Genomic DNA, 12903 nt, shown 5'->3' with positions numbered 1-12903 from the left:
AAAGCAGCCATCAAGGGACAGTCTTCGGTTACACAATTTTTTTAAAAGAGTTTTATAGATCGTCAGGTCGGTTCAAAGAGTTGTCTTTGTAGGTTTGTAGGTCTTTGTAGGTCATTTTCAAGATATAACCCATTATAATTTATGTAAAATGTCGAGTTAGACTTTTATACAGCTTAAAAGAAGTAATTGAACATTCGTTTAACACCTTTTTGATATCAGATTTTGGGGATTAATCAATCAAGGTGAAGACATCTACTTACAGTTCTAGTAGGTTTGGATACATCGCAAAAGCATGGGAAGGTATTGTTGTCAGCCTGGTCCCACTGAGGTTTCTGAAAAACAAGCAAAGCAAATGAAAAGAGAATTAAAGACAAGGGTACGTAAAAGAAATCAGCAAGCTGTCCACAGCAACTAATTCACAACCTGAAATAATCCAGAACTCAGGTGCTCCCTCCGCTCTCTGAACACGCTGCACCACTCCCACATGCTCTTCCCTGGCAACCAGTCCCAACAAGAACAAGCTCTCAGCTCTCTGCTACAGATTCTTTTAATATTGATATAAAGTGGACTATGAAATTCTTGTCGGAGTCAATACAGAGGAGACTCGCAGAATGTAAGGGAACACGTGCAGAAGACAAACACGCGCACGCACGCGCCCCAACGCCATCATAATCCAACCATGGACACATCCTCTGCTGATTCTCTTCGATAGTTAATGACAAATAAAAACACAGTTATTATTCTTTATCATATATTGTAACTGTTTCTATAGCTGAAAACATCGTGGGTAGACTGTTTCCAACGAATATCTCTGATACATCTGATACGTTGACTCTTCAAGTATTTGGCTTCAAAAGAAAGTGTGAAACTTTGTGAGAATCAGTAGTGAACAAGGCTCGCTCTCTTTGGAACAGGACAATTATTTCGTTTCCAGGAAGTGTGTATTTTAAAGTTTTCTGTTTTAAAAATACCGGTCGGATTATGGCTGCACCCTCTTTTAAAATAGTTTTTTCCACATTTTTTGTTGTATAGAACTTTCATAAGAAACATGGGGACTGTAACGGTGATTTGTGTAACATTTCAATTACATTTTGGAGAAATTTTTATCTTAATGTTTCTGTAAACGAATCATGAGGAAAGTTGTAATTTGTTTCTCCAGGAAAAATGTTTTGGAGTGAAAGCCACCTAGCCATTAGACAATATTTCTACTCCACAGCCCACAGGTCCTGTAAAGTGGACATGAAATACTCCATAAAAAGCCGCCAAGGGATGCGACATGACACGGAATTGAAATAAGGAGAAAAATCAATCATTTGCTTAGAAAATGTCTACAACGACTACCAAAGTTAGCTCAAATACGTTTATGTATATATATTTATATAAAATCCCAAGGCTCCCTCGACATCCGCGTGCTACAGCTGTTGTGTCCATAAAGATTTGTTTATACCAGCCTAAAACAGAAACAAACCGTTAAACTTTACAAATTAAAAAAACATTCAACTTTAACCAGAAAAAAAACTGGTAATAAAATGTGTGCCGGCAAGTTTTATCGCACTTGTTGAATTTCTACGACTATAAATTCCACAGAACCTACAAGCTCATGTCAAAACTTTCAATTTTGCCATGTATTTGTGTGTTTTTTTTTTTAAAAAGGAGCACACAAATTTGGTTATAAAAGTAAATTAACTTTCGGTTTTGTTACAGCATCAAGCCAGAAAGTTAACGAGCAATATTCTCGGAAGTAGCTGTGTGCATGAAACCGTTTCTTATTTTTTGGCCCCAATGCTAGGGGTCCTTCTGTTAGTGGAAGCCCCTGAGATACTCAGAAAAAAAAAGAGGTGGGGATATTTGCAGCTGCTTTGTGAAAGGGAGCCTATAACTGAAGCAGAAATCGAACCAAAAAGATTTTTTTTTTTTGTAAACTGGAGAATTCTTACAAGTGAAAAGGCCTCCGTTCCCACAGTTTAGTTGACGCGGGGAGAAACCGGATGTGAACAAAATGAATCAATCAAGCATGTGAGGATTCATGTCTGGAATTGTCTGAAACATATAAAGACCGTTGTAAGGCGGAGTCTCCGCGCGGTCTAATTGCTGGGTGTTGTTATGATGCCTGTTAGCATCTCATTAGGCGCCACAAATATCCGGATCGCGGTCGCGTGCACGCCGGCACGACTGCGCATGCGCAGTCCACATGCGGAGTTGACGAAGCACGTGCTATGCTTGGGGACTCTGTTACGAACACCGTAACATGCAGAAACAGGGTAAATGGAATGGTAACATGGAGAGTAAATATTTATAAAGCAATGAAAGTGGCATTGATGAACTTTTCTAAAAGGATAAGAATGTAAAAATAAGAATTTGGATGATCACGTGATTTAAGGAAGTCGATCTCAGGTTTTTGACTGTCATAAAACCGATTTCGTTGATCGGCTTAGCAAAAGATAATAAAGATTTCGTCAATACTATCATCCAAAATAATTTTAGTGCATTCGCTTATCAGTCTTGCTGGAATTTATATTCCTTTTTTGTAACAACGGTCTGTAGATTCAAAGGATTAATTGATAAAATTGTGTCCACGAATTAAATCCAGCGTCTCAAATACATAATATTTGCTTCCAGAAAAGACAGACGAAATAAGGCTGACAGATATCAAACGTGAGGTTTCCTGGTTACAGACGGTTTCACTTTGAACCACGAACGATCGTACAGCGCTGTCGTCAGTGAGTCCTGCTGTCCTACCTCGTCCTCATCCCCCACCAACCCTTCCAAAAGAAACCTTTGTGTGTGAGAGATTCACAGGGTCAAAATAGAGCTCGGGACCTTTTTTCGAGTCTGGAGACAGTTTTCTGTGAGAGGAGGAGCGACACAAAAGCCTGCCATTGCCGAAAATGCACGAGCGGGCACGAAGCCAACATCGGGAATGATCTCACCGACACGGGAGGCGCCGGGGCATGTTGGGGGGGCATCAACTTATCACAATGAATCGCCCGTGCAAGCTAATGGTGAGCCAGGTTCACGCGCATTTGCACGTCGTGAATGTGGGCGGTCATCAGCTTCGCATTACATCATCGATTTTCTTCTTTCTTTTTTTCTGTTTGGTCAGCCACAGTAGGAAAGCTCCAAGACTATCCTCGATAACAGCGAGGCCAGCAATAAGTCTTCACTTTCTGTCACTTGACGGGTGGTTGTCTGGCAGCCGATCGTGTATCTGTACCTATGAAGACTATCTCTGGAGTGTTTGGAACCCACTGAGGACCATTTCTGGACCCTCATGTGAGAACATTGTGTGAGCACCGATGAAAAAAAAAAGAGAATGCGAGAGCAAGGAAGCAAAATGTACTAGAACGGCCAGAAAATTGAAAATAATACATTAGGGAAGTGGTCATCCTCTTACTTTTTCGATCTTTAGGGAGTGAGGGTTGAAGAACTTACTTTTCTCGGAGCCAGCATGTTCTTTTTTTTTGTGTTGTAAAGCGGTACCCGTTTCCTCGCTGCCTTACCTTTTCCAATCCTCTGTGGGGTCAGGTACCCATACCCGACAACTGTGTCGACTATTTCCCCCATTGAATAATAATAATCAAACTCAAAAATAATAATCAAATAATAATAATAATCAAACTGTAAACATAAATCGAACGTGCAATGGAATGGTAACCACAGTCAAAGCAACAAGAAGTTTATGCAATTCCAACTAAAACATTTGCCTGTAAATATTTACAAATGAATGAATGTCTCAGGTGCCCTATCCTCTAACTGAGAGTTATTCCTTCACATAAATTATAAGACCACCTCACCCTAAGAGTTCCTCAACCACCATTCCCACCCATATCACTTTCACGTGTCGTTTCCTGTCAGATGCGAGAACTACCCGAGAGAAACATAAGCAGCGACGTCATACAGCAACTGCTCTGACGTCAGCACATTTCCCAGGGTGCATCGACCTCTGACCTGTGAGACGGGGTACGACATCCACCCTGCAAACTGACCTCGCGAAACACTCAGCGCAAAGAGAACACTTTGTTGACACCATGTACCTCTATCAACACACCACGTGATAGTCTGACCACGGAAGTGGAACGTAACGAGCTTAAACACGATTTTTCTACGAGAAGCTGAACCGGCTCAATGTCGTAAACACTGTCGGAAAAGACCAAAAAAAAAAAAAAAAAAAACTCTTCACGAACAGTTTTCGAATGCAATTTATGTTGTTTCTGTACTTTCGACGAAAGCAAATTAAAATGAAAGAAAAAATAATCACAAGTCATCAAGGCTTCGATAAGCTGCCGGAGTTAAGAACGTGATCACGACGTAGGCTAACGTCCTGCAGCACGAGGTACCACGTGGCACACTTGTGGATCCCGTTTCGTTGCGTGTTGCAGGCTTTTGAAAAGCTCACGCGCCGCTGTGTTAGGCCCTCGCATCCAATTTTGCGCGCGATCCTTGGCTGTAAATTGAATTCCTGTCGTTAGCCGAGGCAGGGGGAGAGGACGGGAGGCCACCTCCTTGCCTCTTGGCATGGCGCTGCAGTTGTTTTGAGACTGAGGCGCTGCGCTTTATGAGAACTCTTAATGGAAACGATGGATTCATAACGTTTTACATCCATTCTACTGCGTGGTGGGATTACAAAATATTAGCGGAAATTGCAAACTTTTAGTTTAAAAAAAGAGTGCTTTGTTGGTAATTGATGAGAGGAGGTCAGACGGGCAACAAGGTTTCGCAAAATGTGTAAATGTATGCTACAGAAGAAAGGTAATATGGCACACACTCTCACACAAACAAATGCACTCAAGCCCGCGAGCAAGAAGTGTATGAGAGAGTGAAAAAGGTTGAGTGAGAGAAAGAGAGAGATGTATCTAAAGAAAGACACAAGTGCGTTCATTATCTTAATTTCAGCCGCCATTTTTGTCCGGGGAAGAAATAAGATTTAGTACTATCGGTTGCAACACAATCCTATAACCAGACGTGTGTTTCCCAATACTTAACCTCTTGAACCCACATCCTTGAGTCTGCCGTTAATTGAACATCTCACTTTAGAAATATACTTCAGATTCTGCGGGTCCTGCATTCATTTTTTTTTTTTTTTATTTATTTTTTTTTTGCATCTGCACAGGGGTGGTCTACCAAGGTAAGTTTGGTCGCAGGAAATCAATTGTGGAGGTACCTAGCTACATTTGTCCACTTGCTCAAAGAGAGTAACAAGTGGCTTAGCCTCTGCTCCACAGCAATTTGTGTGCAATCATGCGTGAAGCACACGTGCCTCCCTCCCAGTACACTTTCCCCACAACACAGTCGTGAAGGGAGGGACAGGTCGTGCTTTTTACTGCCTTGCAGGGAAGGTCAATCTTTTGAACTCTTTCTTCGTAGTTAGGGTACCAAGGTCTTCCAGTCGGAGGTTAGAACTATCTAGCAAAATAGAAACGAACTGGAGGGAAGTTAAAAAAAATTCATGGAGGATGATGGTGATAATACTGATGCTGCTGAAGATGAAGATCATCGTTGTAAGGTTGTTAGATATTGCAAGGTCCATACTCTCCTGATCGACAAGTAAAACACAACTCTACAATCATAATTTTTTTTAATAACAAATAAATAATAAGGATTAAAGGTAGCCATGATGGAGAAGTGCATGTTAGAGCAACGATCATAGCACGAATGTAAATTGATGTTGACAAAGCTAGAAAAATGTTCGGACTTAATGAATTATTTGAATAATTAAATCGTAAATTTAAAAAAAGTAGGCTTCAGATGTTGTTTTGCACGCGTGCTGTGCCATAATAATACAAACGCCCACGTTGCCGGTCACGTGACGCTGAGTGACCAACGATTCGACGGTGGAGAACACGTGACAGCTATGGCGGGAACAATGCCTCAGAATTGCTGAGTAAGATGATGCCGGTGTCTGTGGCGTGAATAACTGGATAACAAGTTTATTCGCTCGATTAACTGCGAGCCAGGAAACTTAAAAAAAAAAAAAAAAAAAAAAAAAAAGAAGAAAGGGAAGGGCGGGTTGACTGGAAAAAAGGAGAAACAAGACTGGATGCGTCAGTGGACGGTGATTCTGAAAGAAATACAAACCTGAGCTTTCCGTTTCATTTGTTGAACGTGGCATTGCATGCCAGCATCGTGCGAGTAGAAAAAGTCCGATCAAGAAAATGTAGTAGCTCCACAGAGAGTGATTTAAAACAGGATTGCCCACTCACAATTAAAGTTCCAAGTGTCCTACGATGATAAGCAAGACCAAAGAAAGGAAACAACAATGGCCCCCACCTCAACAAAAAAGAAAAGAAAAGAAAAGAAAATCTAGAGATGAACACGAATGCAAGGCATATAGGGAGAGAGAGAGGAGAGGGAGTGAGAGAAAGACAAACCGAGAGAAAAAGAGAGATGTAACGAAAAAGAAAACATGAGAGAGTACAGGTGACTTTGAATACATGTCTACAACGGCTTTATGCTCCAGGTAAAACATTCTTGCTTGACAATGACACAAAATAAAATAGAACAAGTATGAGAATACTATCTCAGGTATTCTACCTGCCGACGGCTTGCCACATTGCCACATTGCCACATTGTCACCGCGGCAAAGGTTGCCGAGACAAAAGCATCGCCTTTTAATCAGTTTCTTAGCACAGTCTTTCTTCCTGACAAAATGGAGCCAGAGCTGCAGTATTTTGCTGCAATCCATTAGCCACATCTGCTTCTGTTTTCCTTTTGGAGTTTCGTGCTTTCCAGAAGGGACAACCTCTACAGTCATTATCGATACTCAGGTGTGCATTTGCATTCAGATTTTTCAGTTACCGCGCAGAACAGACAGGAGAAGGCTTTCACACTGTCTTAACTGAAGATAAACAGTCAATTCAAATGTTTTAGTATGTCGGTAGCTCTTCAGAAAAATACAGATACGATAAGGAGAACTGATATTTTATTCATTTGTTAAATGGAATGATTGCTGGATTTCGGGGTGTGTTTTGGTAAGAGGGTGGGCAATGATCAATATTTTTACCTGTGTGACGTTTGATGGACGTGTTGGAGTCAAAAACCTCTCCAAGCACCAGCAGATGGATGAGCTGGCCAGAAAGCCAGCCAACAAACCACCCACTCCCCCGCCTACTTCTGGCATCGTCTGCAAAAACCTCAGCCAGATCGTGAGTTTCCATCAAATGCCAACGATAGGTTGCTCAATCAGCAAACCGAATTTTGTGAAGCCAGGTCATGACCTCTTTCCAAAACCCACGCGAAATTTCGATGTACAAAAGCTTGCATCTTGCTTTTTTTTTTTTTCGCTTTTATCGTGACCATAATGTAATATTTCCCCTTAAAAAGCATTTAATTCAAGGAATACCCTGTATTCTTGATTCATTGTGTTAAATCAGTCACAAATCAAACAAGCGCAAGGTTTTGGGTTTCTTGTAATTAATGAACATATTTGAAAATGTTTACGTTTTGAGAGGAAGGATATCTTAAAAATGTAGCCTACGCGTTTGAAAATAATTCTCTTTGGGTTAGCCTTTCATGTTGTAAGTTTCTTCTCTCTTTCTCTTTCCTCTGCAGGTCAGAAAGTTCGGAGCAAGTTATCAGCTCGCGAACTAGTTAACACCTGCATCCGCACGCGCACTCAAGCTCGTGACCACCCTGCGATGATTTAACCCAGGATTCCTTTCCTCCTCCGATGTTGCCTAGCGAGACAACAGCGAGGTTCCAGAAGCGATGGCAACCGGCATCCGGCGATTTTTTCTGGAGACCTGACACATCCCACAGAACAGCCAGGCGCCGGTGGAGTGTCTTATCAAAAAGACGAGGAATCGGAATTATGGATACTTAACCTTCCTCCACGGGATCCGATAAAGTTGGGGTGGCTTGTTGGCTGGCCGTGCGGCAGCTTGTTCATGAGGGTCTGCGTCAGCTTGCTGGGAGGAGACTTAGGAGAGAGACGAAGTGCCTCATTGTGATAGATCGTCTTCATTTTGGTTCTGGCCACTTTTTAAATTTTTTTTTTTTTTTTTGTTGCTAGCCGCTGATTGTCGAAAGTTCTTTTGGGTGCGAAATCCTGGTATCGAGGTTAAAAGATCCAATGCCGACAGTTCCTAAACGTCTCTGTCTCACTGCGCATGCGTGCTCGCGTGCATTTCTGCGGCAGCACGTGATGACGTGTGCGCGTGACTGCCACCGCCCGTCACTCCTTCGCTGCGGAGCGAGGTAATGGCGGTACAAAGAACGCTGGCATTGTCTTTTAATTAAGAAAAAATCGATTCCTGTTGTTAAGAACAACTGGATGAGCATCAACAATCAAATTAAAACAAAACCGGAAAATACAAAGAATGGGAGAAATGACACAAACAAAACAATTCAAAGCAAATCAAAGGCAAATACAAAAGCCAAGAGAGAGAAAGAAAAGAAAACACCTCATATCAGCAACAATAAAAAAGATCAGAAACAGAATGAAACAAAACCCAACTAAGTAAACTAATACCACCATATCAAAACAAACAAAACAAAGCGAAACAACAAAAATAACAACATCCACAACCAAACAAGCCAGAGTGAAACAAAATGTCGGAAATTCGAGTGACCATGAAACGTTCTCTCATTTCGAGGATGGGAGTAGGGAGGATGGGCACAGTACTGCACTTTTTGTAAATATTGAACTGTTTTGCTTTTCACAAAGAAATCGAACAAAAGTAAGTTAAAAAATAAGATGTGACAATTCCCCTTCTGCAAAAAAAAAAACAAAAAAACAAAAACAACAAAAAAACAACAACAAACAAACAAACAAAAAAAAAAAAAACAAAAAGAAGAAAAACCAACCAAACAAAAAAAAAAAAACCAAAAACAAAAAACAAGAGAAACCAAACAAACAAAAAAAGCGAAAACAAAACAAAGACAAAAAAAAAACAAAAAAAACAACCCAAATAAACTGTATCGCAGCTGCTCCTGAAATTCTATTCCATTATTTCATTCTCTCTCTCCTTGCTCTCGATTCATTTCCTGAAAAACCTCTCCTTACAACTCCCCCTACCCCTTGCAGCCCCTTCGTCAACTTGTCTAGTCTTCTCTGTCAGCCCCATTCTCAAACTCTCCATCCTCATTTATCCTTTTGTCTCACCTCGCCGTCTCTCTTTACTTTCGTCCAACACTTTTTTTTTTTTTGCGTTTAGCGGTTATTGCCCTCTTCAGTTTGACTGATTCCTACTCAGGCTCGGAGGAGGGAGCGGGAGGTGTAGGAATGTTCTGATTTCGAGGACGATGGCTTGAGCCAAAGATCGTTGCCTGCAAGAAGGGTCAGATGAGTCCAAGGAAGACTGAGTTCTGACAATGAAGTTTTTCTCTCTGCAGCCACTAAAGTAGCGAATTTTGGTGAAAATTCTTTGAGCCCAATGTCTGATGCGGAGGAACAGCAACAAACCCACAAGTCCACCCACAGAAAATCTTTCTGTATAAAAGTGGGCGGCATCGTATTTTTCTCAATCCTTGGAGACCATTGATGGAAAACTGTGGTACCATCCACTTTTTGTCTTACGGTTCTGTGTGAAACAACTCGCAGTTGGCATCGTCCTGGATCCGAGACTTTTTTTTTCGCACTGATCTCTGCGACCCATCTCACATTGGTTTTTGTAATTTGTCTTTTAATTGTGTTCAATAAAAATGCACCTTAACCGGTAATTGGCTTTGTCGAAGCTGCTACAGCGGAGTGGTAAAGTGAGTGGTTTATGGTTCAAATATCGCAGATTCTGTCTTTCTGTGGATTTTTATTTTGTAATACACGGCTTTTTGTCTCTCTCTCTCTGTGAACATATGTTATCTGGACATCTATGATTAGGATAGCTTTGGGACTTGGAATCGGCCTAAAATTACGATCAGAGTTAAGGTTTTTGTGTAGGTTTTTATTTTTGAACAGAATGACAACCACGCAGACAAAACGATCGAAGTCAAGGTTTCTTAATTAAGTTGACAATTGCTTGCAACTGTTCACGCATGCGTAGAAGAGGTTAATCCTCTAAGACAGCCCAAAAGAAAGTCGAGTCCCGGACTTTGGCCATCGTATCGCTTCACTCCCTTGATCCCACCCAAAGCCACGTGGCATTGAAGTGGTGCGACCTGTCCGCTCTTACGTGAAGCAGCTTCAGATTGTAGCTGGGGGAATCCCAGGGAAATGGAGTTGTGCTCGTAGAATGCATGAGTACAAATGCATTTTAAATTGGCCATTCTCGAGTACTTTCTGATATATCTTGAAATGGTTTTCTCTTCACGATTTCTTAAGGACAGTAGATTGTGGCCAGACGTTCAATGCAACTTTTTCGTGCGGGAAATTGCAACAGCTCTCAGATATCCGAGGTTTGTGCTTTTCAAAAATATATGGGTCAAATGTGAGCGATGTGTGGGAAAGGTGAGGAAACTGGAGGCAAGGACCTGGGCAAGGTGTGAGCTTACTGCTGGCAGAGAGTTTTAATCAGAGTAAAGACGGGGCTTGACTGCTCTCTAAAGAAACCCATGTCCAGCTTTGCTCACCCTCCCCTTCAGGTGAGCTCACAAGGCCAGGATTCTCATGAAGCCATCTCCAAGCATGTCCAAGGAAGAAAATCTCATTGATGTGTCGGAGAACTAGAGACGAAGTCGATGATTTTTTTTTCTCCCCGAAGCTGTTTACTTGACCTCTGTCTCACCGGTTCTGAGGTGTGTCAGGGAATAAAACTTTGTGACGATTCTGAGCATGATACTTTGTACTAAGAAAGCCCAAAAGGTCTTTTGCAAAATCCTGACATCCAACAACATTGTTATTTCTTAATCGCGTTTCACATTCTTGCACCAAGCCACCAGAGTCAGTTTTTCACAACGGTTTTCTCAACTGAACCAATGCTGTCTTGAGCATATTCCGGACAGGGGCAGAAGGTGAAAGGAAGCTTGATCCAATGAGATAGTTTTCAGCGTGACGGTAGACATGGAGAATTTAGTGTACAATAAAAAGGGAAATTGCGTCAGACGAAGTGGCCGCCGTCCATGTTTAATTTGCAATCAGAGACTTAGTGGCGAGAGTTTTATGGCCGCGTGTGCACAGCATAATGGTGAGTCGAGGCGTGGCGAGAGGTTATTCAGCAAACACGCGACTGGCTCCATGTACTCAACGTCCTGCTGATCCTCACGCCTGATATTTAGCTCCCTAAACATGGAAGCAGCTCGACTTCCGGCTATCCGTCCATCGTCTTGCGCATGCGCTAACCTTCCTCTGCTCGTCTTTTACACCTTTCCGTTCATTCCCACTCACACAGGAGTGTGATCTCTGGGAAGACTCTAATTTTAACTGATGAAAAACAAACAAAAGTATTTCAGTCACCCAGATCATTAAAGGCAGTTCACACGACTTCCGCCCAAGTCTCGTCTGTTCAGTCTGCTCGTCGCCACTCCTCTCTTCTTCAGTGGGATCGTACCTGATAATTTTCTAGTCACGCGTTCATCCAAGTAATACATTTGTCCCCACACAAGATGCCCCGCAAAAAAGAGAATTGCATGTTGAGGAAAGAAGAAAAAGCAAATTCAATTTTCGAAGCAATACCTTAAATCAACTGCTACTACACGTAACCACCCCGTTAAGTGGCCCGCAGCACCAGCGCCCTAAACTAGTTTTATTTCCCAACAACGGGTTACTGAGTAAAGATTGTGTGATGCAATAGCTGCTCCTTCCAGAAGGACGCACACACGCATGCAAGGGCATGAACCCTCATGTTCGCGATTCCCATTCTCTACTGATTAGAAAGACATAATTATAAGACTTCCGCCGACTCGAAAACGACGGAGGAATTATTGTGGAGAGCATGGGTGAGCTACCTCTGGTGCCAGAAATGTCTTGGACCTTTTAGGAGTTGCTCGAGATGGCGATAGCGAGGAGCTGATACAGACCACCTGCTTTGTCGTCAATCTTACTCACAATCTGTCTCACAAATTAGTGTGGAAACACACAAGGCGGCACTTCAGCCGACATCTTCATCTGCTGATAGCAATGTCAACACATGAGGTCTCCTTTCATTTCCTCTTCCACCCCCTTTCCACAACCATTGCCATGAGACGTTTGGCGAAGTAGGGGGTGGATAAGCGGGTGGGTGGGCAGGTGGACACAGTGGGAGGAGGGTGCTGTGAAAAACGTTTGCTAACAGCCGTGTGAATACCTTGATAGCCTAATATCAACACATTGTTCATTACTGGCGGCTTACGACATTTCTAAAGCAAGCCTTCAACTTTACTTTCGCATTTTTATTTTTCGTGCTTTATCGTTCTCTCTTTCATAGCCTTTTCCTTTATATTACGGTGATGAAGCTGGGTAAATGAGGGACTAGGTGACAAATAAAAACGAATGTAGGTCTCTCTCTCTCTCACACATACAACTGAAGCATTTTTTGTGTGTGATGTTTTAATCCTCACTGTGAGAGAAGCTTGACTATCTCCCTTATCAGATCGGAAATGAGTATCTTAAAAAAAGAAGAAATAAAAGCCCTTATCCGACTTTCAAGTCTAACAGTTTGTCGGAAGGCAAGTTCGAATGTGTTGGCCATAAGAATCAATGGTCCCATTTGCCCTTTCCGGTTCATTAATTCACTCTTTGAAGACCCTTGTTAGGAAATTTTGTTTTGATGGCCTGCTACATTACTAGACTGGACATTTAAAAAAAAGAAAGCAAGGAAAGTTTTGTTTTGAAAGGTCATAGAAAAACTGTTTGACTAGAATCCATTACTACAAAAAATAATACTAATAATAAATAAAATAAATAAATAAATAAAAATTTCAAGAACGTACACCAGTAACCAGTAACTTTATAATATTCGTTAGCAGTGTCAATAAAAACATGGAGCTCCTGAAACGCAAACTTTAAAACCTATGCAACTAATCCCACCCAAACTTAAAACTAAGGTTAATACC

General features: G+C 41.7%; 1 protein-coding gene across 1 annotated transcript in view; it reads right to left on the bottom strand.

Moving 5' to 3' along the window:
• LOC112570446 overlaps positions 1-12903 on the bottom strand; it is a 60676-nt gene that overhangs the window by 18193 nt on the left and 29580 nt on the right. Inside the window, exon 2 of the mRNA XM_025248865.1 lies at positions 261-332. Coding sequence (XP_025104650.1) covers positions 261-332 — 72 coding nt within the window. The remainder of the gene's footprint in view (positions 1-260; positions 333-12903) is intronic.

The sequence above is a fragment of the Pomacea canaliculata genome, linkage group LG8 (assembly GCF_003073045.1).
Source record: "Pomacea canaliculata isolate SZHN2017 linkage group LG8, ASM307304v1, whole genome shotgun sequence".
Lineage (NCBI taxonomy): Eukaryota > Metazoa > Mollusca > Gastropoda > Architaenioglossa > Ampullariidae > Pomacea > Pomacea canaliculata.
This window is presented reverse-complemented; position numbering and strand designations above follow the sequence as displayed.